The sequence below is a fragment of the Myotis nattereri genome, assembly GCF_964212035.1.
Source record: "Myotis nattereri genome assembly, chromosome: 5".
NCBI classification, from domain to species: Eukaryota; Metazoa; Chordata; class Mammalia; order Chiroptera; family Vespertilionidae; genus Myotis; species Myotis nattereri.
In genome coordinates, this window is record NC_138080.1 from 109,895,160 (window position 1) to 109,920,971 (window position 25,812).

Below are 25,812 nucleotides of genomic sequence, written 5' to 3' on the forward strand. Positions count from 1 at the left end.
ATGAACCGCGCCAAGGCCCCCGCCGTGCGCAGGCCCAGCGCCGCGGCCAAGACCTCAGGTGCGCGCTCCCCCTGCGGCGGCGCCCGCCGGTGCCGTGGCCGCTACGGGCTGCGGGAGGCGGCGGGGACCCTCGGCATCCGCCGGGGACCCCGTGGCCCGTGTCCTGCCCCCGGGCCCCCGCTGGGCCCCCGAGGTGGCGGGAGGTGGGGCCCGGCCGCTGGGTGAAGGCGCACACGTCCCCCTCCCCCCGCAGGGCACCCTCCGCCCGGCGACTTCATCGCCCTGGGCTCCAAGGGCCAGGCCAGCGACTCCAAAGCGGCGTCGGCCCTGCTGAAGCCCGCGCCCCCCGGCCTGCCGTCCGAGCGCAAGAGGGATGCGGCCGCCGCCGCCCTGGCCGGAGCCTCGGCCCTGCCCGGCCTGGCCAAGCGCCCCAAGCTGCCCGCCACGCCCCCGCTGAGTGCCCTGGGCCGCCTGGCCGAGGCCGCGGTGGCGGAAAAGCGCGCCATCTCTCCGTCGATTAAAGAGCCGTCCGTGGTCCCCATCGAAGGTCAGTCGGAGCCCAGACTCCCCCTGAGGATGTCGCCCACCCCGTCCCTCCCCCGGGGTCCGGGGGCCACTTCCAGGCCAGCACTGGGGGAGGGGGGCCTGCACCTCTTGTGCCTCCGAATTCTGTCGGGGTGCGGTGACCAGGACAGGCACAGCCCCGGGTCCTGTTGTTGACACGAAGCCTCCAGTTCTGCCGCCCAGCCTGCCCCGCTTCCTGCCTCGCGTCCCATGGATCCTACCTGGTGGCTCCGTGACCCGTAGGTCAGATCTGTCAGCTGTCAAGGGCCGCAGGGGTTGGGCGTCTAGGTGCTCGCTGACAGCTTTGGGGAGGGGCCTCATGGAGGGCGGAGGGCTCACAGGCAGAGGGTCCTGGAGAAGGACCGCCAGGCGGAGGCCCGCGCCCGCCCGGCAGCTGGAGCTGTGCTCGGGGTACAGCGAGGGGTCAGGGGTCAGGGGTCAGGGCCCAGGCCGGCGGTGGGGCGAGGCTTGCGCTGGACTCGGTGCCACTAGGGACCCGGGGACCGCAGGGTCGGGGACACGGCTTTGGGAGTGAGTCAGGCGACAGCTGCCCCGGCCCCTGACCCTCGTTCGGGGGCCTCACCTGGGCCCCTCGCGCTGGCGGAGCCTGAGCGTCTACAGGGCTGAGGCTGCGACGCTCACTTACTGCCTGAGCTCCGTTCGTTTTTAGCATCACCTCCCTGGAAGGTGGTTGTGAAGATAAAAGTGAAATGTGGTTATTTAAGAACATTCTGGGTGGTAACCGACTTTATAGTTTATTGCTGGTTTGAGAGAGAGAGAGAGAGAGAGAGAGAGAGAGAGAGAGAGAGAGAAACATCAATGAGAAACATCGATCGCTGCCTCCTGCACGACCCCCACGGGGATGGAGCCCAGCCCCCGGGCCTGTGCCCCGACTGGGAATTGAAGGGCCACCTCTCGTTGCCGGGAAGACGCTCAGCCAGCGGAGCCGCACCAGCCGGGCACGTTTTCTGCAGAACAGGGAGGAGGCTGCTCCGCTGTTTAATGTCCGGCCTTGAGGGTGTTGTCAAGGCGGGCCCTTGCTCACTCCCAGCCCCTCCGACCCGCCCTGTGGGCACCGAGCAGGGGCAGTGAGGGTGGAGGTCAGACGACAGTCTGGGGAAGCAGGTGCCGGGGCTGTCTGCAGCGGAGGAAGTTAAGAGAACAAGGGGATGAAACTCAAAGGGCTCTTTGCAAAGACACTGAAGCAGGCGCCTCGCGGGGGTGGGGTAACCATGAGGGACAGACCACCCAGGCAGCGGCCGCCACTGGAAGGAAAAGTAAGGCAACAACTTGTAGAAAAACAGATGTGCTGCGGGACAAGTCGGGGGGAGGTGTGGGAGGCAGGGAGGTCAGGAGGTGGCTGGTCCGCACGTGGGCTGTCGGCGCCGCGCCTGCCTGGCCGTCCCTGTCCTGCTTGTCCGGGAGTGGTTGAGCCCCTGCCCTGCCCCCACCTGCCGGGGACTGCTGTTCCTGGAGCAGCCAGCGGGGCCATCGCCCGAGACCCTCTCTGTGGGGCGGTCGGGCCCGTGGTTTTGGGGGGAACCTGATGGGCAGCCTCTGCGCCTCCTGCTCCGCAGTCCCGCCCCCGGCGCTGCTGGACGAGATCGAGGCTGCCGAGCTGGAGGGCAACGACGACAGGATCGAGGGCGTGCTGTGCGGGGCCGTGAAGCAGCTGAAGGCCACCCGGGCCAAGCCCGACAGCGCCCTGTACCTGAGCCTCATGTACCTGGCCAAGACCAAGCCCAACATCTTCGCCACAGAGGGGGTCATCGAGGTGAGGGGGCGGGGGAGCAGGCCGAGGGCTGTGCGGCTGCCCCCTCCCAGCCACGCACACGCACACCCTCCCCCCAGCAGCTGGCTCTGCCCGTGTGCAGGCGAGGCTGACCCGCGCGCCGTCTCCTGCAGGCTCTCTGCAGCCTCCTGCGGCGGGACGCCTCCATCAACTTCAAGGCCAAGGGCAACAGCCTGGTGTCCGTGCTGGCCTGCAGCCTGCTCATGGCCGCGTACGAGGAGGACGAGAACTGGCCCGAGATCTTTGTCAAGGTGCGTCACCACCACTGCTTTGGGGTGAAGAGGACCGAGTGCCCCGGGAGAGGAGGGGAAAGAAGCCAACAGCGTTCCCTCGGGGGTGGCTGTCCGATGGCCCTGGACGTCTTCTCTCCTGCACGGGCCGCTGGCGGGTTCCTGGGAGCCCCCTCCAGGCGGCTGGCAGCGTGTGGGAAAGCACTTGCCTTGCTTCTCCCCGCGGCCCAGCGCTCGAGCTGCCCGGGGGCCTGGACGCCAGCCTCTGTCCCCGCAGGTGTACATTGAGGACTCCCTGGGGGAGCGGATCTGGGTGGACAGCCCGCACTGCAAGGCGTTCGTGGACAACATCCAGACGGCGTTCAACACCAGGATGCCCCCCAAGAGCATGCTCCTGCAGGGGGAGCCCGGGCGCAGCGGAGGGGACCTCAGTGCTGGTGAGAGAAGCCGGTCCGGCTGGGGAGGGAACGGGGTTTTCAGCGGAAGGGGGGGCTGGGGTTACTCCCGCCAGGGAGCCCAGCATTAGGGGAGTAGGTGCTCACGGGACAGGCGGGTGCATGTTCCATGAGGCCTCCATCTGCAGGGAGCAGCCCGCACCCCTCCCTCACTGAGGAGGAGGACAGCCAGACGGAGCTGCTGATTGCCGAGGAGAAGCTGAGCCCGGAGCAGGAGGGCCAGCTCATGCCCAGGTAGGGTGCGGCCCGGCCCCAGCTGTGAGTGTGTGTCAGTGAGTGTGTGTCAGTGTGTGTGTGTGTGTGTGGCTGGCTGGCTGTCTGGCTGGAAGGCAGGCGGTGGGCTCGGAGGAGAGCCGCCCGCCCTCCCTCCTGCCTCCTCCCTTCCTCCCCTCTGGCCTAGGTATGAAGACCTCACGGAGAGCGTGGAGGAGTATGTTCTGGACATGCTGCGGGACCAGCTCAACCGGCGCCAGCCCATCGACAACGTCTCTCGGAACCTCCTGCGGCTCCTCACCTCCACCTGCGGCTACAAGGAAGTGCGGCTGATGACGGTGCAGAAGCTGGAGATGTGGCTGCAGAACCCCAAGGTGAGGGCGGCACACGGGTCGCCTCCTGGGCCCGGCCTGTGGCCGAGTCTCGGGGCTGGTGGTGACTCGGCCTCCCTGCAGCTGACGCGGCCGGCCCAGGACCTGCTGATGTCCGTGTGCATGAACTGCAACACGCACGGCGCCGAGGACATGGACGTCATCTCCCACCTGATCAAGATCCGCCTCAAGCCCAAGGTTCTCCTCAACCACTACATGCTCTGCATCAGGTGCGGCCGGGGCGGGGGGGCGGCCGGGGCGGGAGGGCGGCCGGGGCGGGAGGGGGGCCTGGGGCAGCCCGGCTCGTGCTCACCCGCCGCCCATCTGCTCGGCCCATGTCCAGGGAGCTGCTGAACGCGCACAAGGACAACCTGGGCACCACCATCAAGTTCGTGATTTTCAACGAGCTGTCCAACGCCCGGAACCCGAACAACATGCAGATCCTGTACACGGTGCTGCAGCACAGCGCGGAGCTGGCCCCCAAGGTAGGGCGGCCGCTGTGCGTCACGTGCCTCCGCCTGGGACCCACCGCCGGGTTGGAGAGGGCGCCGGCCTCTTCGCCGAGCCAGGTGTTTAGCCGAAGCCGCGCGTGGCGCCCAGCGCGTGGGAGAACGCGCGAAGGGGTGGCGGGCCATGCCCAGGGCACTGGGAGCACTTGAGTCTGTCTGACTCGCACTCAGCTCCAGAGGATCCCTCAGGTATCCCTCGGCCCTCCTGGCACTGGCCTGGGGCCCAGCAGTGAGTCTTGTGTTCAGTGTCCCTTCTGAGGAGACCTGAGAACAACACTCCTGTGACTAACGTGCAGGTTTTGAACCACTTGGTTGTGTGTAAAAAATCCGCGCGGACACTGCCAGACGTCACGGCTGCCCTCTCGTCCTGTAGCCGCTGTCAGGAGAGGTGGTGGCCAGGGGTCTGCTTGGAGTTGGTGTGGGGCTGAGCCGGCTGCTCAGCCCGAGGGCTTGGGTGCCCTGCAGCCCGTGTCTGCTGTCATCTGTCCCCTCACTGAGCAGGGACCGGCTCCCACAGGGCAGCTGCCGGCGGGGGGCGAATACGATGCAGCGCTGCTCTCGAGGCGGCTGTGCAGTGCGCAGGCTCGTCCCTCGGCCTGGGATCGGGCGGGGTGGGTTCACGCTGGGCGTGACTGCGCATTAGCACGCCCTGTGGGGCTTTGGAAAAACAGGTGGCACCGTGTCCTAGAAGGGCTGGGGGCTCTGGCAGGCAGGGCCGAGCCAGGCCCTGGGGGCGGGCCTGGGGCGCTGGTGCTGAGCTCCTGCTGGTCTCTCCCCAGTTCCTGGCGATGGTGTTCCAGGACCTGCTGACCAACAAGGACGACTACTTGCGGGCCTCACGGGCCCTGCTGCGGGAGATCATCAAACAGACCAAGCACGAGATCAACTTCCAGGCCTTCTGCCTGGGGCTCATGCAGGAGCGCAAGGAGCCGCAGTACCTGGACATGGAGTTCAAGGTGGGCGCTCACGCTCGCTGCCTCTCAGCTACATACAGTGCCCACGTGTGCAGCGGCCAGTCCCAGGGGGCAGCGGGCTCCATCCTGTGAGGACCAGGGAGGGGCTGGCCAGGGACCCCTCTGGGCTGGGTGTGGAGGTGGGGACAGGAGGGACCTGGTGGGCCAGGGAGCCAGGGGATGGGGACTGCGGGCTAGGTCTGCTCTGGGTGGGATTTAGAGTGAGCGACGGGATGGAGGGAGGTGATGCTAAAACGCAGGGATTGGGGCCGGGTGTGGAGGACGTCAAATGCCACGCAGGTGAGTTGGCACAGGGCCGTGTGGTGCACGCTTCTCCGGGGCAGGCCCTTGTCCAGCCCTATTGGCTGCATCTCCTTCCCACAGGCTCTTGGTCCCTTGACCTCCTCCCGCCTGGCCCTCTCCTGGGATGGGCTTTCCCAGCGCCGTATGGACCGGTGTCCTGTCCAGTGGCCTGTGTGCTAGGCCTGGGGTGAGGCCTGGGTGTAAGCCGCTGTGCTGGGCTGTGCTTGCAGGAGCGGTTCGTGGTGCACATCACAGACGTGCTGGCCGTGTCCATGATGCTGGGCATCACGGCCCAGGTGAAGGAGGCTGGCATCGCCTGGGACAAGGGAGAGAAGAAGAGTAAGGATCGGGCCAGGCTTGACTATCGGGGTCCCGGTCGGAGACAGCAGGGTGCAGGGGTGCTCCTGGGGCTGCCGGCCATGCCCCAGGGCCCAGGCCTCCCTCCCTGTGCCAGCCTGACCCTGGGAGGCGTGGTGGCCGTGAGCTGCGTTCAGGCGCCCTGGTGACCTGCGTGTCCCTTTCAGACCTCGAGGTGCTGCGCTCCTTCCAGAACCAGATCGCCGCCATCCAGAGGGACGCGGTCTGGTGGCTGCACACCGTCGTCCCCTCCATCAGCAAGATGGCCCCCAAGGACTACGTGCACTGGTGCGACCTGGGGCGTGCTGCCCTTATGGCACCGGGAGGGATAGGGCTGGCCACGCAGGAGCCTGTCTGTCCCCGTGGATGTGACCACTGGCTGACGCGAGCCTCAGAGGAGCCAGTGGGCAGCAGCAGCCCCTCATGCTGCTGACACGGGGTCACCCTGTGCTGTGACCTCGGGCAGACCTTCCGGACAGGGTGGAGGTGGGGTCCCGTGTGCCCGGGGTTGGGGTATGTCCACACCCCGTCACCTGCCAGCCCGTGGGCCTTGTCGGGGCTGCTTGTCGTGGTTGCTGCTGGCTCTCGGGAAGGCGTGGGGCGTCGCAGGCCTTAGGAAATAGCCGCCCCTGGGGGACGTGCTCGCCTTGGAGCTGACGGGCGGCTGGGGGGGGCCCTGGCACCCCCTGACGGCTCTGCCTGCCTCCCGCAGCCTCCACAAGGTGCTCTTCACCGAGCAGCCCGAGACCTACTACAAGTGGGACAACTGGCCGCCCGAGAGCGACCGCAAGTGAGTGTGCGTGCCGCCGGGCGGGTGGGCAGGGTCTGCTCCAGGACGAGTCCGCGCATCCCTGCCCCCGCCCCGCCTCCTGTGCCGCCTTCTCTCCCAGAGGTGGAGCTCCGCTGGGGGCTCCCATCTCGACCCCTGGTGGCTCCCAAACGGCCGCCCTCCTTCCAAACCGCTGCGCACGCGTCCTTCCCCCGGGCAGTCCCGCTCTGCCTCCCTGAGCCCACGCCCCCGCCCCGTGCACCCCCCTCAGTCCCTGCTGCTGGTGCAGCTCGCTCCGCACGCTCCCCCGTCCATTTGGGGGCTCGCAGGCTCTGCTGGCCGCCCCTCGCTCTGAGCCCCAAAGGGCCGGCACCTTCTCACGCTCCTCCCTGGGAGGCCAGGCCGTGTCCACAGGGGCCTCAGGAACAAGTGGCCGGGAGAGGGGATGGTGGCCCCTTTGGCACTTGGCACTGGGGTCACCTGCCCGTCTGGCTGGCCCCCCCGAGCCCAGCCTCTCCCTGCTCCCCCCACAGCTTCTTCCTCCGCCTGTGCTCTGAAGTGCCCATCCTGGAGGACACGCTGATGCGCATCCTGGTCATCGGGCTGTCCCGCGAGCTCCCGCTTGGCCCCGCGGACGCCATGGAGCTGGCTGACCACCTGGTGAAGCGAGCTGCGGCCGTGCAGGCGGACGGTAAGGGTCCCTCGGGGCTTGTCCTGGCCCAGTGGGCGCCGGCCGCCCGCCAGGGGCTCTCACTCAGGTCAGCTCCCCCTGCCCGCTGTGCTGCTGCCCCCAGCAGTCCTGCCTGCTCGCCAGACCGGCTCAGGCGCCACCCAGTGAACGCTTGCCTCCGTTTCCCCAGGGTGGCTCCTCCTGGTGCCCGTCAGTCCTCCCTCCGTCCCAGCTTCTGGGAGCAGGCCCGTCGTCTTGCTCCTGGTGCCGCGGCCTGACCCTGGGCCTCGGTGGCCACTGACGGGCTCTGGGCCTTGCGTTTCAGACGTGGAAGTGCTGAAGGTGGAGCGGGTCCAGCTGCTTGACGCCGTCCTGAACCTGTGCACCTACCACCACCCCGAGAACATCCAGCTGCCCCCGGGGTAGGCCTGGGCGCCCGGTCCGGGTCCCCTCGCTCTGCCCTGACGCTCCCTCCCTCCCCCGGGGCTAAAGCGTGAAGCCAGCCCACTGGAGCCCGAGCGCTTTCCTGCCGCCCTGGGGTTCAGGGGCCCTGTTCTCCCTCGGGCCTCAGGCTCGCCCTGTGTTGTCACACGCACGCTTTGTCTCTGGACAGCGCTGCTCTCTCCCGCAGCCCTGTGTGGAGAGCCACTGTGCTTCCCTCGACTGAAGTTCGTGACTCAGTGTTGTAGTGCGTCCACAGGCTGGGCAACCGTCGCCACCCCTGAATTTTAGAACCTCCCCCCGCAGACAGTGAGGCACAGCCCGGGCTGCGCAATTTATTCATTTATTTATTTATAATGCATTTTTGTTGATTTCAGAAAGAAAGGGAGAGGGGGAGAGAGAGAGAAACATTAATGATGAGAATCATTGATCAGCTGCCTCCTGCACACCCCACACTGGGGATTGAGCCCGCAACCTGGGCATGTGCCCTTGACCGGAATTGAACCAGGGACCCTTCAGTCCGCAGGCCGACGCTCTATCCACTGAGCAAACCGGCCAGGCCCGGGCTGTGACCTTGAAAGCAGTTGCCGAGCTGGTTGGTCCCTGACGCGTGCGGAAGCCGCCTGGCCTGGACTGAGGCTCGTCGCTGACGCGTGTGGCTGAGGCTGGCTGTCGACGCCCTTGTGTTTCAGGTATCAGCCTCCCAACCTCGCCATCTCCACCCTCTACTGGAAGGCCTGGCCCCTCCTGCTGGTTGTCGCCGCGTTCAACCCGGAGAACATCGGTGAGCCCTCGGCCGCACGGCGCATCCTGGCTGGGCGTCGGCGGCTCTTCCTGTGGGCGTCTGGCTTGTCAGGACCTGGGGGAGCGGGCTGGGCCCTGGATCACGAGCTGGGAAGGGGGCCCGGGGACCCCGGGTGCTGGTGGTGGCTAAGTGGGGGTGCTGTGTCCGGCTGCCACCTGCCGTCTCCTTGCCCTCAGGTCTGGCCGCCTGGGAGGAGTACCCCACCCTGAAGATGCTCATGGAAATGGTGATGACCAAGTACGCTGGCTCGCCCGCAGCTGACGGACCCTGAGGGGCGGCCGTCTGTGCCGGGAGGCGGAGCGCCAGCCGAGCTGCGCTGGGGTCCCTGTTCCTTGGGCCTCAAGTTTCTGAGTCTTCGTCTCCAGAGCTTTACTCCCTCCTCCTGGCTGCAGGGTCGGCCTGGGGGCACGCGTGGGGTCAGGCAGAGGGTGGTGTGACGTAGGACAGAACCGAGAGGAATGGGGGGCCGGACCAGGTGAGGCCGACGGAGGCAAGGTGGCTTGTCAGGAGCAGGTGTGAAAGCTGCTGGGGGCCGACAGGTGACCCGCCTCTGCACGGCAGGCCCGGCTCAGCCTGAGCGCCTCACTCGCTCGCTCCTCAGTGAGCCCAGAAAGCGGCGCTGTGTGCGGCTCTGCGTGTGGCCTGGGCTGGGGACACGGCTCTGCACACCTCGGGCTGTTGTGTGGAGGGCGAGCGGGTAGCCAGGCCTGGGCTCCGGAAACACGGGCTCCCGTACGGACGTCTGACTTGGATTGCGGGGCTCCCAGTGGGGCCTGATGGCTGAAGCTGGGCACCAGGCAGGGGCCCTGAGCGCCTCGATGCCTGGTGACCGCTCCTCCCTTCTGGCCTCAGCAACTACTCCTACCCGCCGTGCACCCTGACGGACGAGGAGACCCGCACCGAGATGCTGAACCGCGAGCTGCAGACCTCCCAGCGGGAGAAGCAGGAGATCCTGGCGTTTGAGGGGCACCTGGCAGCCGCCTCCACCAAGCAGACCATCACCGAGAGCAGCAGCCTCCTCCTGTCGCAGCTCACCAGCCTCGACCCCCAGTATGAGCTGCGCTGAGTCCCCGCCCTCGGCTCTTACGGAGCCTGGCATGGGGGTGGGGGGTGAAGGGGCGGGATGGGGGTGGCGGGAGGAGTCGCCCTGAGACGGCGTGACCTGGGGAGGCTGAGAGCGGCAGGGCTGGGAGGAGGGAGCCTCAGGCAGCAGGCGTCCTGGCCCCGCCTCTGCTGCCCGGGGCTGTGTGACCGGCCTCTCCCGTGTGCTCTGGGCTCGCAGGGGGCCCCCGCGGAGGCCGCCCCCTCACATCCTGGACCAAGTGAAAAGCCTCAACCAGTCCCTGCGCCTCGGGCACCTGCTGTGTCGGAGCCGAAACCCAGACTTCCTGCTCAACATCATCCAGAGGCAGGCGAGTGCGGGTGGGGTGGGCGGATGGGCCCTGCCGGGCTGCCGCACCCCAGCCCTGGTGAGCCCATGCCAGGCAGGGCCGGACAGGACTGCGTGCACGGCAGCAGGGACAGGGCCTGCGGCGCGGGCATGGGCGAGGGGTGGGGAGGGGACGAGGGCGGCCAGAAGCTGAAGGAGCTGCGTCCTGGCCCCTGCAGGCCTCCTCGCAGTCCATGCCCTGGCTGGCTGACCTGGTGCAGGCCAGCGAGGGCTCCCTGGACGTGCTGCCCGTGCAGTGCCTGTGCGAGTTCCTGCTGCACGACGCTGCTGATGACGCCGCCTCTGGGGAGGAGGAGGAGGAGGGCGGGAGCAAGGAACAGAAGGCCAAGAAGCGGCAGGTGGGTGCTGGCCCCGCCCCCCGTCCCCCTCTTGCCCCCCTCCCTCCCCGGCCCGCCCTGAGGTCCCCTTGTCCCCGCAGAGGCAACAGAAGCAGCAGCAGCTACTGGGCCGCCTGCAGGACCTGCTGCTGGGCCCCAAGGCGGACGAGCAGACCACGTGCGAGGTGCTGGACTACTTCCTGCGGCGCCTCGGCTCCTCACAGGTGGCCTCCCGGGTGCTGGCCATGAAGGTGAGCGCAGCCGCCCGCTCTCCTGTGCGCGCTACCCCGCAAGCGGCTCTCCTCCCAGCCGGTGGCCGTGCCCACCAGGTCTCCTGCCTGGTTCTCACAGGAGGGCTGTGCTGGTGACACCCCAGACCCGCCTCTGCCCTCTCCCTGTGTCCCTCCCGGGCAGCTGGGACCCTGGCGTGCGTGTCTCCGGGCTGCTGAACACGTGCTTGTGCTGCTCTCTCTGCTGGGGCAGCTCTAACAGGGCGCAGTCCGTCCGTGGCAGCCTGCGAGCGCCCTGGGCTTCGGGAGCCTGTTCGTCCCCCCTCTGCCCCGTCGGGGTGCCCTGCGGAGGCATGGTGGAGGCCCGCTGACCCCCGTCTGCTTGCAGGGCCTGTCCCTGGTGCTGTCGGAGGGCAGCCTGCGTGACCGGGACGGGGAGGAGAAGGAGCCCCCGGCGGAGGAGGACTCGGGGGATGCGGAGACGCTGCAGGGCTACCAATGGCTGCTGCGCGACCTGCCCCGGCTGCCCCTGTTCCACAGCGTCAGCGCCTCCACCGCCCTGGCGCTGCAGCAGGCCGTCCACATGGAGACCGACCCGCAGACGGTCAGCGCCTACCTGGTCTACCTGTCCCAGCACACGCCCGTGGAGGAGCAGGGCCCGCACAGCGACCTGGCGCTGGTGAGGGGCTCTGGTTCCAGGCGGGACCTTCGTTCAGAGCTGGCAGCAGGGGCGGGGGAATCGGGCCGCTTGCTGCCCGACGAGCCGCCATGGCCCCAGGCCTGGCTGCCCTGTTGCTTTGGGCCGTGCTGGCTGCTCTGCATGCTGCCGGGAGGGCCCACGTCTGTCCTCTCGTTTCCGTGGATCTGCTTTCCCAGGGGCTGGCGGCAGCTCTGGGACCCAATGGGCTCCTGCGAGCGAGCCTGCGATGAGGGCCTCACGGAGAGCACGGTCCCCTGCGGGGCGGAGCCGTTGCCGGGGTCCAGCACACGGTGCACGGCCTCCCCTGTGGGTCCTGAGGTCTCACCCTCCTGTCGCTGGGGGGATGGTGTTCGCGGACCCCCTCCACGCTGGGTGGGTGGTTCTTGTCAGGGCTGTGTCCCCTCCAGGGAGTGCCGGGGCCCTGCCCTTCTCCTCCCAGCCCTGTTGGCACTTCTTGTCCGTGTGTCTGAGAGGTTCTGTGCCGGCACTCCTCCCCTGCCGTGGGCACCAGGCTGAGCGTGGTGTGGTGTCCGGGGCAGCCTTGGTGCCCGGCTCTGGGCTGTTGGCTGCATGAGAGGAGCCCCTGACGGCTTGCTCCCCCAGGACGTGGCCCGGCTCATCGTGGAGCGCTCCACCATCATGTCCCACCTCTTCTCCAAGCGCTCCTGCAGCGCCGAGTCGGACGCCGTGCTGGCCGCGCTGCTCTCCATCTTCTCCCGCTACGTCCGGCGCATGCGCAAGAGCAAGGAGGGGGAGGAGGTGTACAGCTGGGTAAGGCAGGCAGCCGCACCCCGGAGCCCGCCCGCCCCCCGGAGCCCGCCCGCCCTCACGCCTCCTCTCCCTGCAGTCGGAGTCTCAGGACCAGGTCTTCCTTCGTTGGAGCAGCGGGGAGACGGCCACCATGCACATCCTGGTGGTGCACGCCATGGTCATCCTGCTGACGCTGGGGCCGCCCCGTGGTGAGCAGCCTGGGGGGGGGGTTGCTGCTTCATGTGGGGGAGCCTACCCCCCTCTTGGGTGCAGAGTCGGAGGGCCCAGCCCTCATGGGTGTCCCCTGGAGTGGACGTGTTGGGGAGTCCTCTCCCTGCCTGTCCAGAGGCTTCTGGGGGGTACACAGCAGCACCCACACGGTCGGACCACAGATGGACAGGCCGTGACTCCTCACTGCCCGGCCACACTGGCCTGTGGTTATGTGATGCCCATGGGCAGCGCCCGGGTGCCTTCCTGTGCTCGCGCCCCTTCTCCCGGCCCAGCAGGAAAACGGGGTTTCACGAAGGACAAGTCCACTCTCAGCTGACTCTCCGCGATGCCCCAGATCCTAGACTTTCCCGGACGCGACGAGGAAGCACCTGCTCCCCCCGCCTGGGCTCCCTCCGCCGGCCTCAGTGCGCGGGGCCGGGGCTCCTCGGCTGAGCCGTGTCTGCTGCTGACCCTGTTGTCTCCCCAGCGGGTGACGAGGAGTTCCAGGCCCTGCTGGACATCTGGTTCCCCGACAAGAAGCCCCTGCCCACGGCCTTCCTGGTGGACACATCCGAGGAGGCGCTGCTGCTGCCCGACTGGCTGAAGCTGCGCATGATCCGCTCCGAGGTCCCGCGGCTGGTGGACGCCGGTATGGCCTGGGCTGGGCGGGGGAGGGAGGCTCCGCAGAGAGCCCGGCGTGAGCCGTCTGTGGGGACAAGGACCAAGCCACCCGGAACTTGGAGGGGGAAGGAAGGCAGGGCCGCTCCTGGTGCTGGAAGATGTCCCGTTGGGCGGTGCAGGCAGGGCTGGTCGCAGGAAGCAGCGTAGGGAGTGGTGGCTGCCTGGGCGGACGGGAGGAGGATGTGCTTGAAGGAGCCTGGACCCATGGGAGGCTCGGGAGCCATGGGGGGTGCTGGGGAGCTCAGAGCCAAGAGGCCAGAAGCCACGGGGCTGGCACACAGCCGTGGAGCATGCGTGGGACCCGGCTGCACCTCGAGCTGCCTTCAGGGCGGGAGAACCGGCCCCTGGTGCTGGCTGAGTGAGTGTGGCCTCAGCTCTGCAGGACCTGGAGCCCCAGCAGCTGCTGCTGTTCGTGCAGTCCTTCGGCATCCCCGTGTCCAGCATGAGCAAGCTCCTGCAGCACCTGGACCAGGCGGTGGCCCACGACCCCCAGACCCTGGAGCAGAACATCATGGACAAGAGTAAGGACTGGGTCCCCGTGCTGGCCAGTCAGTGTCCGGGACCTGGCGGTCAGCCCGGGGCTTGGGATCTGAGGGGGCAGGGGAGGGGGTCTGTAGCTCCGAGCAGGAGTAGAGGCTGGGGTTGTCAGGAGAGGCCAGGCCGTCCCTGTCCATCGAGCCAGCTGGGCATTAGCACGCCCTTGGATGGGGTGCCCAGCACTCCTGCTCCTGCTGGCGGGCCAGGGGGGTGGGGTGGGGCCCAGCTCTGCCATGGTGTTTACTCCCAGCTGCTGCTTCACAGATTACATGGCTCACCTGGTGGAGGTGCAGCACGAGCGAGGAGCGTCCGGAGGCCAGACGTTCCACTCCCTGCTCACGGCCTCCCTGCCCCCGCGGCGAGGTACCAGCCCAGCCCAGACCCAGGGGAAATGGTGGCTGCTAGCCAGCGTCTGGGCTCCTGCCCCCGGCCCCGCACGGCCACACGTCTGCTCTTCTCTCGGGCGGGGCCTGGCGAGGCGGGGACTCTGAGCCGACACCTTCCTTTCCCGCAGACAGTGCCGAGGCGCCCAAACCCAAAAGCAGCCCGGAGCCGCCTCCGGGCCAGGGCAGGATCCGGGCCATGACTCAGGTGCGGGTGCTCGGCCCCGAGGACGACCTGGCCAGCATGTTCCTGCAGGTGCGGCCACACTGCCGGGCCTCAGAGCCGGCGTCCCAGCTGTTCCTCTCCTCCTGCCCGGGAGGGCTTGACCCTGAGACTCCGCTGACCCTCCCGGTGCCCCCGTGTTCTCCCCCAGAACAGCAGGCTCAGAACCGGCCCGCCTCTGGGTGGTTGTAAGATGCGTTCGGTGTTGAGAACGGCCCTGAGGTGCCATGGCTCCCACCACCGCCCAGCAGCAGTGGCCGGCCTCTGGCCTGGCTCCAGCGGGCACCTGCCCTCGTGTGTCCTACGAGCCTGCATGTCACAGGCGTGGCCGTGCCTGTGCCTTTGCGTCGTTATTGAGAAGGGGCTCGAGTGCGACACGCTGTGCCCAGAGTGTGTTTTGGCGATTTCTAGTGCGTTCAGCGTGCAGCCTGCCTCTGGCTGACTGTAGGCCCCGGGCCCGCTCTCTGCCCCGCCCTCCCTCTGCTCCTGTGTCCGTGCTTTCCCTCTTCCTGCCACACGTGGACAGGAGCCCCGCGGTGGTGGTCCCGTGTCCGTGTGTTCCCTCCACGTGCAGCGTGTTTACCAGGTGCAGGACCACCTTTCTACTCGCACGCCCGCACTCTCCCTGCACCTCCCGCCGGGGGAGGCCGCCCTGTGGATGGAGGGCCGAGGGCGGTGTGCTCGCTGTGCTCTCGCTCCTGAGCTGGGGTCCCCACGCAGGCCCTGGCCCTCCCTGGACGGAGAGCCTTGCAGGGACTGGCCTCTGGCCAAGAGGGGGGGCGTGGTCGTGATGGGCGCGGGTGAGGGCTGAGGGCCCCTTTCGGCCGCACCTGTGCCGACCACTGCCTTTCCTCTGCCCAGGTCTTCCCGCTGAGCCCAGGCCCACGGTGGCAGCTCTCCAGCGCCCGCCCTGTGGCCCTGGCGCTGCAGCAGGCCCTGGGCCAGGAGCTGGCGCGAGTCCGCCAGGGGAGCCCCGAGGGGACGGGCGTCGCGGTGCGCCTGCTGCAGGCCATGGCCTCGCTGCTGAACTCCCCGCACGGCGGCGCCCTGGCCGTGTCCATGCAGCGGCACCACTTCTTGGCCTGCCCTCTGCTGCGCCTGCTCAGCCAATACCAGGTGGGCTGTCTGCACGGGGGTGGGCTGGGCGGTCGTCCTCCCCCCCCCGCCCCCGGAAGTGTCCAGCCAGGAGCCGAGGGGTGGTGTCTGCCGAGTGCCTCCCACCTGGACGCACTGATTGGCCAGTCGCCGCACCTGCTCAGGTTTACGTGCGAGTGTATCTTATCGTTTGTGTCTCTGCCCGTTACGCTCATTTAATCTCCCCGCCCTTGCTGCCCCCAGTGGCCCGCAGCGGTGTTCCGGTGACGGCTGAGGCCCGGGGACACCTGGGGAGCACTGTGACAGGTGCTGTGACCGTGTCCCCGGCCACAGCCTGGGCGGCCTGAGCGGCGTAGCCATGTGCCATGTTGTCTCGCAGCGCTGCATGCCCCAGGACTCTGGCTTCTCGTCGCTTTTCCTCAAAGTGCTCATGCAGATGCTGCAGTGGCTGGACAGCCCCGGCGTGGAGGCCGGGCCCCTGCAGGCCCAGCTCAAGCTGTTTGCCACGCAGTACTCGGCCCAGCGCAGGATCAGCGACGGTGAGGGCGGGCGGGCTTGAGCCGTGTGCTGGTCCGTGGGGAGCGACGGCCTTGCCAGCACAGGCAGCGGTGTGCTCCGGTCTGCGTGCCCTGAGGCCCGATTGGCTCCTGTGGGCGAGCCCAGGCCGTGTAGGGCAGGGCTTTGGGGAAGCTCCCAGGGAGGGAAGTGGGGTCGGCAGTTCAGGGGCTTCTGGACAGACCAGGCTGACTGGTGGGGGTAGAGGCCACGCCAGGCCCGGGGTCACACAGGCGTGTTCCTGCAGTGCGGAGCGGGTTCCTGCACCTGGCGGAGGCCCTGGCCTTCCGTGGGGACATGGAGGTGGTCAGCTCCACCGTCCGGGCCCTCGTTGCCACCCTGAGGGCCGGGGAGAAGTGTGGTGTGGAGCCTGAGCTTATCAGCAAAGGTATGTGGGCCTGTGAGGACCCCTGGCACCCCTGCTGCCCCCACCGAGGTCCCCACCCAACACCGTGAGCCAGTCCTGTGGCTCCCCAGCTCTCACCCTGAGGCAGGTCCCAAGCTGCACCCACTGCTGGCCGGCCTGGGCTGGCACACCGGCCCCTGTTGGCACAGGATCGGGGACTGTCCGTCTGGAGTCAGGTGGTCTGAGGGCCACCGGCTCCATCTGAAGCTGGAATGACACACGGATCGCCTCTGTCCCTGCCACAGTCCTGCGGGGCCTGATCAGGGTGAGGTCGCCTCACCTGGAGGAGCTGTTGACGGCGCTCTTCTCGGCCGCCTCTGCCCTCCCGGCCTCCAGGCCGGTTGCGGTGGTGAGCTCCCTGCTGCTGCAGGAGGAGGAGCCGCTGGCCGCGGGGCAGCAGGACACCGATGGCAGCAGGTGAGCCTGCGCTGCGGGGAGGCAGGTCTGATGGGCAGCTCCAAGGGCGTCACTGAGCCCCCTCTCCTCCCTGCAGCCTGGAGGCCGTGCGGCTCGGGCCTTGCTCGGGGCTCCTGGTGGACTGGCTGGAGACGCTGGACCCCGAGGTGATCGGCAGCTGCCCCGACCTGCAGCAGCGGCTGCTGTTCTCCCGGAGCAAGGTGGGCTGCGCGGCGAGGACCGGCACCAGGGCCCTGGCCACTCCGGGGCCCAGTTCTCATCCACGTTCCCTCCAACCCCTTCACACCGACTAGCCAGATCTGGTTGCTGGGCACTCAGCTGGGAGGGTCGGTGCTTGTGGGCCCAGGTGCTCGCAGAGGGGACTTGGCGGTGCCATGGCTGACAGACAGGAGCGAAGCGCCGCTGTGGGGACGGGTCCTCTGAGCAGGGGGTGTCGGGCCCTGCAGGGAGGGGCGGCCACTGCCGCCTCCTGGGAATGGCTCCTCTGCTGCTCGGGCAGGGCCCACCAGGCTTCTTTCCTCCCCAGGGCAAAGGTCAGCCTGGCCCGCAGGTGCCCTCTTTCCGGCCCTACCTCCTGGCCCTCCTCACGCACCAGTCCAATTGGTCCACGCTGCACCAGTGCATCCGGGTCCTGCTGGGCAAGAACCGGGAGCACAGGTGAGCCCTCCTCCCACCGGCCAGCGGCCAGGCCCCGGCAGGGACGCGGCTCCGAGGCTCGGGCATCCGACCCAGCACCTCCCCTCCTCCTTCCTCCGGGCCCTGCAGCTCTCGCCCAGCCCTGGCTGCAGCACTGCCCCAGGCAGGGGCCTGTCAGTGGGCATCGCCTCCTGGGGTACAGAGCACGCTGGCCCAGTGTCCCTGTTGCATGTGACCACCAGGGCAGGCAGCCAGGCCCGGAGCAGCCCACTCTCCCCAGGTCATGCCCACGGCTGTCATCACACTGTGCCACGTGGGCACCAAATGACCCTCTCTGGCTGGCAAGTCCGGGGGTGGGCAGGGTCAGTGTGGGGCAGGGAGAGGTCAGGCAGGACTGCTGATCTGGGCCCTTCATCAGGAGCCCCTGGGAGTGTGGTGGCCTAACTGTGTCCTCCCAAGGAGCTTGTCTCCTCCGTCTGCCCCTGCCCTGCTTTCCTTCTGTGCCCAGAAACGGACGGCCTCGTGCTCCTTGCTCCCCCAGGTTTGACCCCTCGGCCTCCCTGGACTTCCTCTGGGCTTGCATCCACGTGCCTCGGATCTGGCAGGGAAGGGACCAGCGCACCCCTCAGGCAGGTCATGGGGAGCACCCGCTTGCGGGCTGGGGTGACACGCGTGCAAGCCCATTGGCTCATCCGGGGCTGGCTGACTGGGTGCCCGTTGCAGAAGCGGCGGGAGGAGCTGGCGCTGCAGGTCCAGGCCCCTGAGCTCCTGGGCCTGGTGGAGCTGATCCTGGCCGAGGCCGAGACCAGGAGCCAGGACGGCGACCTCCTTCAGGCCCGGCTGCCCCTGCTGCTCAGCTGCTGCCGTGGGGACGACGACAGCATCAGGAAGGTGACGGCGCACCTGACCGGCTGCATCCAGCAGTGGGGTGACAGGTGAGGGTGTCCCTGTGCTGATGGGAGCGCCACAGTGTGAGCCGGCTCGGCTCCGGCAGCAGGAGGCGCCCTGGCCCTCACCGCCCCCTGACCCCCGTCCCCAGCCTGCCAGGCCAGCGCTGCCAGGACCTGCTTGTGCAGCTCTACCTGCAGCGGCCAGAGCTCCGCGTGCACGCGCCCGAGGCCCTGCTGCGCAGCGTGGGCGCCACCGCCAGCAGCATCTGCAAGGTGAGCGGCGCCCTGCCCGCTGCGTCTGTGGCTTCTGAGAGGCCACGTTTCCTCAGATTTGAAAACAAGCAGGAATCCGGTGTGAGGCGGGGTCGTGTCTGCAGCCTGTGCCTGCGGCCGTGCGGAGGCGCTCGGATGTGGCTTTTCTCCTTAGAGGTCCTCGGTGTGGAGCAGAGACCCGTGTCTTCCTGCGTCCCCGTCCTTCCTCAGTGAGGGACCCGGCCCAGGGCGTGTGGCGCGGGTGGTGAGGTCTGACGTGTGCCCTGAGACGGCGCACAGCCAGCAAGCGTGCCCTCGCCCGGGGCGCCCTCTGCCCCTCCCCGTCACCTCGTCGCCTCCGCTCTCCCTGCGTTAGCTGTGCTTTCTGTCGACAGACTCAGTGCGCCCTCTGGGCGGGCTCCTGTCACTCAGTGTAGTTCCTTTGAGACCCACGCAGGCCACAGCTGCATGGGTGGTGCGTTTCTTTGTGGTTGCGTGGCTTCTGCCATGGGCCAGGCCCACCTGCTTGTTGTCCGCCTCTGGTGGGCCCTGCGGGGACACCTGCCTCCACTTCTCCTGGGGGTGGGTGGGGCCTCCGCACCCCGTCCTGGCGCGGGAGGAGCGGCTGTCTCCTGGCCACGCTCCCCCCATTCTGTGCACGTCTCTAACGCCCCACGCACAGCGTACGCTGCCCCCGCTCGCCAGGTCGTTTCGGCAGAAGTGAGAGCGTTTGTTCTGTGGAAAGGGGTTGACTCAAGTGTGTGTGTGTGCGTGTGCGTTTGTCTGGGAACCTTGGCTGGGGCTTGCCGACCTGCAGGGACACTGGGGGAAGGAAGGAAGGCTTCCCTGGTCACTGCTGGCCTGCCGGGTCCTGGAGGACGGGGACCTTGGCCCCCGGACCCCGCACGCCCCGTGGTGCCCGGTTGCAGCTCCTTCAGGGGCACAGGCTCTGGGCGGGCAGCGAGGTTTGCAGGCAGCAGCCCAGCCTCTGACCCCTTCCTCCCAGCTGGACGTGCTCACACACCGTTTCATCACCCTCCTCGCCGACACCAGCGACTCCCGGGCGTCCGAGAGCCGCGTGGCTGACGCCAACATGGCCTGTCGGAAGCTGGCGGTGGCTCACCCCCTCCTGCTGCTCAGGTACGGCCTCCCCACTCCCGATGCCGTTTGAGGGCAGGTCTGGGCTGACAGCCTATGCGGGCACATGCACAGCCTGGCCAGCCTGGAGCCCAGCAGCCGGGCCTCGGCAGGAGGGCAGGGGCACCCAGACCAGGGCGCGGGCACGTTGCACTTCCTCATAGGCCTGGGGCCAGGCACGGTGGGCCAGACCTCAGATCAGCTGGGCGTCCAGCCGACTCTGGTGGGGTCTGCCCGGTGGCGGGCGGGCAAACCACCCAGCGCGCTTCCTGTCGCCAGGCACCTGCCCATGATCGCTGCTCTCCTGCACGGCCGCACCCACCTCAACTTCCAGGAGTTCCGGCAGCAGAACCACCTGACCTTCTTTCTGCACGTGCTAGGCGTGCTGGAGCTGCTGCAGCCGCAGGTGTTCCAGAGCGAGCACCAGGGGGCGCTGTGGGACTGCCTGCGCTCCTTCATCCGCCTGCTGCTGGTGGGTGCCGCCCTGCGCGCCCGCGCCCTCCTCAGCCAGCTGCCCCCACCAGTCCCCATTCATCTCCTCCGGCTGCTCCCACCGCCCAGGCCAGGCCCTTGGGTGGGGGCTCCTGGGATCCCTGCGGGAAAGCAGAGCCCCTTGGCTGCCCCTGGGGACCAGCGCCTGGGAAGGCCCCCACTTCTCAGAGGTCTGGGCAAACCCATCGTTTTTCCAAACACAGCGGGGACTCAGGGCTGCGTCTGTGCACCCGCTTTGCCTCTGCTGCGCCTGTGGCCCTGTGGTCACGGCTCCCTGTCTGCACGGAGGGCATGAAGGACGAGGCCCTTTGACCCTTCGGGACCCTCCACCTAAGCCCAGTGGCCAGAGGTGGTGGTGGCCATGGTGCCCAGGGTCCTGGGGAGGCCTGGGAGGCAGACGGCTGGGCGGGCGTGTTCGGCTCCGAGCTCTGCATCGCACGGTTGCCCCTTTGCAGAATTACAGGAAGTCCTCACGCCACCTGGCCCCCTTCCTCAACAAGTTCGTGCAGTTCACCCACAAGTACATCACCTGCAACGCGCCGGCGGCCGCCGCCTTCCTGCAGAAGCACGCGGACGCGCTCCAGTGAGTGCACGTGGCCGTGGGTGGCCCGGGGATCCTGAGGCGGGCAGCGGCCAGGTCACAGACCTGCTGCCTCCTGGGGTCGGGGCCCTGCCCGCCCCCCCCACCTGGAGCCGTGTCCTCACAGTCGCCTGTGCTCTCCCCAGCGACCTGTCCTTCGACAGCAGTGACCTGGTGATGCTCAAGTCCCTCCTCGCGGGGCTGAGCCTGCCCAGCAGGGATGGCCGAGCTGACCACGGCCTGGACGAGGAGGGAGAGGGTGAGTGGGCCCAGGGTTCTGGGGAGGCTCCAGGCCTGGCCACCCCAGCAGCAGCAGCCCTAGACTGGCTCAGGTGTCCCTGGGCGGTGGCCCCAGTCGGGCATGTGCAGGCAGCACTGAGGGGTGCTGTGGCCCGTGTGACCCCATAGCACCCGCCCCACCATGGAAGCTGGCCAGGCCCCCCACTGTTCTGTCTGGCACTCACGTGCGACAGTGACGCGGCCCCCACAGGCCAGGCCAGCGGCGCGCCTCACGTCCCCGACCAGCTGGTGAGTGAGCGAGTGACCACTGAGCCCACAGGCGCTGGCCCTTCAGGGCTGCTCTGCTGTCCATCGCGGGTGTGAGTGTGGCTCGCGGCAGTCCGTGCAGCACTTAGCACAGAGCCCAGCACTCAGGTGCCTTTATTGAGCGCCTGCTGTATGCCAGGAGAGCACAGGAAGGGAGCAGCAGGTGACAGGCACCCCCCTTGGCTCCTTGTTGCATACACTGCTGAGCACCCGGCTCTGCTGGGGGGGGGGTTCCTTCTGGCCTGTGATTCGGGGACTGCTGGGCAAGGACGACCCGCTTGTATCCACGGGTCCTGCAGCCTCGATGTGGGTGTTTCCTGACCGCCCTCCGGGCGGCCCTGCGTAGACAGCATTCCAGGACAGCCGTGTGTCTGCAGCCACAGGCCTGGCTTCCTGTCTTCCAGACGAGAGCTCGGCGGGCTCCCTGCCCCTGGTCAGCGTCTCCCTCTTCACTCCGCTGACCGCAGCTGAGATGGCCCCCTACATGAAGAGGCTCTCCCGAGGACAGACCGTTGAGGGTGAGGCTGGGGCCGGGCCTAGAGCCTCCCTGCAGGGCACCCAGAAGAGCAGCCTTGCTGGCCTGGGAGGGGCGGGCCTGCTGCCTCCTGGGGGTGCAGAGGGCGCTGGAGGGAGGGCAGCCGGCTGCAGGCAAAGGAGGTTGGGGAGACCCTGCAGTGGGGGGGCGGAGGTACCGGCAAAGGGGAGCTGGCGGCTGGCGGCATCTGCAGGAGAGGAGGCCTCGGGGCCGGGGCCTCGGGCTGCTGGCACCGGGGGGTGGCGCTGGGAGGCCTGGGAGTGACGTGTGCTTGGGGCTGAGCTGCCACCTGGCAGGAGGGGTGGGGCGTCTGAGGAGCCTGGCACAGATGCAGATCCCTGGCCCTCGGGGCTGGAGCGGCTTGGGGAGGGTGTGCACCCCTGAAAGCCCCCCTTGGCCGGCGCCGTAGCTGGTCACTGGCCAGCGGAATGGGGGGTGCTTTCCCCTGGGCCTTACCCAGCGCGAGGACAGTGCAGAAGGTTCCAGGAGGCGGGGACTCCAGGGATGGGCACTCTGCACCCAGGGAGCCCGCAGAGCTAGGCCAGCGCCTGGGACGCCCCTGACCTCTGTCCCTGCTGGCGGGTGGCACGAGGCACTGCCGGCCGGTCCTGCTGCAGCCGCCCCCCTCGTGTGACCCCTGCCCCCACAGACCTGCTGGAGGTTCTGGGTGACATAGACGAGATGTCCCGGCGGAGACCCGAGATCCTGGGCTTCTTCTCGGTGAGTGAGCGAGGCCTCCCGGGGGCCGACCTGCTGCCCCCCGTCGGCTCCTCCTGGGGTGTCGGCAGCTCGTGCTGTGCCCGCGTCCACAAGCCGGCATGGAGATGCCCATGTGGGCCCTGGCGGGGAAGCCCTGGGGGTGGGGGCAGCGTGTGTCTGAGCCCGGCCCCCAGTGCCCACGGTCGAGCATGGACCACGCGGGGGGGGGGGGGGGGGGACTCACCGGCAGGTCTGAGGTCCCAGAGCTGGCCAGGCACCGGGAGGGGCTTGGGGGCAGGGTTCCCTGCTATTGTCGTCGTCTTTGTCAGCGCACGGCGTCAGGAGGCCGTGACCCTGGGGGCTGAGGGCTTGTGCCTGGACAGCAGGCCGCCCGGTCACACCCCGCCCCTGCCCTGCCCTGCAGACGAACCTCCAGCGGCTCATGAGCTCCGAGGAGGAGGCGTGCCGCAGCCTGGCCTTCAGCCTGGCCCTGCGCTCCATCCAGAACAATCCCAGGTGAGCTGCGTGGGGGGAGGAGTGGGGGGCGGGGCCGGCTGTGGACTCTCGAGTGGAGTCTGGAGCCTGGGCCGTCTGGGCGTGGAGGGGAGGTGCCCACTGAGCACATGCCTTCTCAGCATCGCAGCCGACTTCTTGCCCACGTTCATGTACTGCCTGGGCAGCCGGGACTTCGAGGTGGCGCAGACGGCCCTCCGGAACCTGCCGGAATACACCCTGCTCTGCCAAGGTGCGTGCCGCCCCGTCCCGCCTCGCCCTGCCCCCAGGCGCCTCTGCGGCCCTGCCCCTGTGGCCCACCCGCAGTCCTGTCTCCCCAGAGCACGCGGCCATGCTGCTGCACCGCGCCTTCCTGGTGGGCATGTACGGCCAGGTGGACACGAGCCCCCAGATCTCCGAGGCCCTGCGGATCCTGCACATGGAGGCGGTGATGTGAGCCTGACGCCCCCCATGCGGCCTGGCCCTCGATGCGTCCACCAGGCCCCCCCAGGCCAAGCCCAGATCTCCAAGGCTCAGCTCACTGGCCTCCTGCTGGGGGGTGGGCAGGGCGGGGCTCACTGCCCAAGGCTGGGCAGGGGCTGCACTCAGTCCATGGCCAGGGCTCTGGTCAGCAGCGTGGGAAGGGGGAGGGGGGAGGGGCCACAGGGGATGGTCTGCCCGGCCCGCAGTGACTGGACTTGGCCAGCTGAGCGGAGACTGTGTGAGGGGCAGGTTCGAATGAAACTTTCTGACCTCGGTGCTGGCTGCTGGGCTTGTCTCCTAAGGTGTGTGGTGTTTAGGGGTGTGGAGCCCCGCCTGTGGCCTGGCCAGCCTGCTCCCCGCGGGTGGGCATGCGGGGTGACGGGTCCTCTGGAGGCAGGAGGGCTCCGCCTGCTTACAGCCTCAGCCTCTCCACTCAGGCAGCGACTGGAGAGGCGACCGTCCCTGGGCCCCCCGAGTCCTCGGCCCGGGCTTGGCCCTGCTGAGAAGCCACAGCCTCGGGCGCAGGGAGCGGGCCTGCGGGGTCAGCTGTGGCTCCGCCCTCCACACGGGACCCCAGTCGGGAGGCCGGGGCCAGCAGGCCCACCTCCAGTGTGGCTGAGGGCAGAGGTGCAGAGCAGTTCCTGTCCGTACCCACCAGAGGGCCTGGGGCGCATGGCGGGGGGCAGTGCCAGGTCAGCGCTCCAGTGAGGCCTGGGTCCCCGGTTGCACCAGCCTCTCCGGGTCTCCCCTGCCTTCGCTGTGGGTACTGCGTCCCGCCCACCCTCACCCCCAGCGGCCGAGGATCTTCTTGGCACAGAGGCCACCATCCTACCTCCCACGGCTCCCCGCTAGCCGAGCACTCGGACCCCTGGCCCCACTCAGGGCCTGCTAGGGCTCAGGCGCTGGCTCCAGGTCCACCTGCACCCCCAGGCTCCTGCTCAGCTGGGCCACTGGGAGGCGCTGTGGCTAAAGACGGGCCAGGCCCTTGGAAGCCTTGGCCGAGTGGGACAAGACCAGACTGGTCCTGGAGATGGCCCTGCGGGGACGGGACAAGGTCTCCTCACCCAGAGCCCCTGGGGGCTGCAGGTGCCTCCCCAACTGCAGGTGGCTCAGCTCCTTCCTCGCTGGCCCTTCCTCTCCAGGCAGCCCTGCTCCCATCCCCAGAGCCCCTGGCATGTCTGCCCGCAGGCCGCTGCCCCTACAGCGCCCCTCAGTGCCCACGTCCTCCCTGTGTGTCATGGACCTCGCTCGGGACACAGAAACCCCTCATGGCCACTCCTGGGGTTGAGGCTCAGCCCGGCCCAGGGAAGGGCAGGCTCCAGGTCGCATAGCACAGGCTTGGAGCTGAGGGGCCCTCGTGCTGCCTGGCCTGGGTGCCGTGCGTGTGTGTGTGTGTGTGTGTGTAGGGGAGCCCCTGCCCAACGGGCCCCAAGCCTGGTTGCCAGGAACCACCATGTCTAGGAAGCCCCCTTTGCGTCATGTCACTTACACAACTCCCCACACCACCCACCCAAGCTTGGGAAACAACCATTAGGACACTCAGTGCCCCAAAGTGCCACGCCCTCTCCCAGGGCCCCAGAACTACCGGCAAGTGGGTGGTGCATGTCCGTGTGGGGTGGGCTGGGCTGGGCTGGGTGTGAGGGGCCCTGTGCCCGCGGCCTGCCTCCCTGTGCAGCGGGGCAGCAGGGCACCTTCACGTGGGGAAAGCCCAGGCGGGCGGCTGCTCAGCTGTGGGCGGTGAGTGGCGACGGGGGGGGGGGGGGAAGGCCCGAGGAGGGGCTGGCAGCACCTGCAGGGCCCACGCGGGCTGGGCTGAGCGCCATGACGTTAATGTGGCCGGAGGCTTGGCTGTGGTGTGACCTGCGTTGGATGCGAGCGTCCTGTCGGAGCAGGTGGCAGGGCTGCGCTGCCCGTCAGCTGGTGCAGGCCCAGGCCACACGTGGAGGTGCCCTCAGGCAGCGCCGTCTCTTCACAAGACGATACAGGCCTAGGAGGCGGGCTGGCGGCCGGGTCTCCCTGCTCTGGGCCGAGCTGAGCTGTGAGTTCTGGGTGCTGCAGCCAGAGGCGGCCTCACCACCAGCCGCGTGCACCCAGCAGGCAGAGCCAGAGTCAACTCGCCCCAGAACCCCGTCTGGACCCCAGTCCCACAGCCCGGCCCGCTGGGCCTCCGGGGCCTGAGGTTGGACCCCACAGGCCATGCCCTGGGGACTCAGCAAGGGCTGTTGAGAGAAGGCGGATGTCCAGTGGGTCTTGAAGGCGAGGAGTTTTCTGGGTGTGGGCCTCATCAGCCCACAGCGGGGCACAGCTTTCGTCAGCCGCCACGTGTGGGTCGTGGGCCCACAGCCCTGGGTCCTCCCCGGTGCCTCCTGGTACAGCCTGGCCTGGCGGGGACGCACCGTGTGGGAGCCTGGTGAAGGTGCTGTCGCTGCCGTCGTGGGCAGGGGCTGTGTCTGGCCAAGGACATGGCCATCAGCGGCAGGGCTGGTCCCGCCCCCAGGCCCCCCACCCACCCTGCCCCCCTCAGGACCAGGAACTGGAGACGGGCCCCTTATGAGGGGCTGCAGCAACAGCGTGAGGATGAATAATGCATTTATAACACAGCGTCGTGGTAGCCAAAAATGATCTATAAACGGGTGGTAAATGTTTTATAATGTTTTTGTAACCCGTTATAAATGATAAATGGC

General features: G+C 68.4%; 1 protein-coding gene across 1 annotated transcript; it reads left to right on the forward strand.

Moving 5' to 3' along the window:
* Nucleotides 1–23,416, forward strand: INTS1 (integrator complex subunit 1; the record flags this gene model as incomplete). The annotated part of the gene is made up of 46 exons (XM_081092810.1): nucleotides 1–193; nucleotides 254–547; nucleotides 2,142–2,338; nucleotides 2,470–2,607; nucleotides 2,864–3,023; nucleotides 3,170–3,275; nucleotides 3,442–3,628; nucleotides 3,710–3,855; nucleotides 3,969–4,110; nucleotides 4,914–5,090; nucleotides 5,621–5,729; nucleotides 5,915–6,035; nucleotides 6,460–6,537; nucleotides 7,050–7,207; nucleotides 7,512–7,608; nucleotides 8,320–8,411; nucleotides 8,609–8,669; nucleotides 9,285–9,482; nucleotides 9,715–9,844; nucleotides 10,041–10,220; nucleotides 10,301–10,450; nucleotides 10,818–11,108; nucleotides 11,733–11,900; nucleotides 11,977–12,088; nucleotides 12,577–12,738; nucleotides 13,145–13,291; nucleotides 13,572–13,670; nucleotides 13,822–13,946; nucleotides 14,775–15,029; nucleotides 15,388–15,547; nucleotides 15,811–15,951; nucleotides 16,215–16,386; nucleotides 16,463–16,586; nucleotides 16,913–17,043; nucleotides 17,564–17,651; nucleotides 17,746–17,957; nucleotides 18,062–18,185; nucleotides 19,171–19,304; nucleotides 19,581–19,773; nucleotides 20,249–20,376; nucleotides 20,520–20,632; nucleotides 21,324–21,437; nucleotides 22,104–22,174; nucleotides 22,578–22,669; nucleotides 22,789–22,898; nucleotides 22,987–23,416. 46 exons carry the CDS (start codon nucleotides 1–3, stop codon nucleotides 23,100–23,102), a joined length of 6,696 nt encoding a protein of 2,231 aa, XP_080948936.1. The 3' UTR covers nucleotides 23,103–23,416.
* Nucleotides 23,417–25,812: the final 2,396 nt, after the last annotated feature.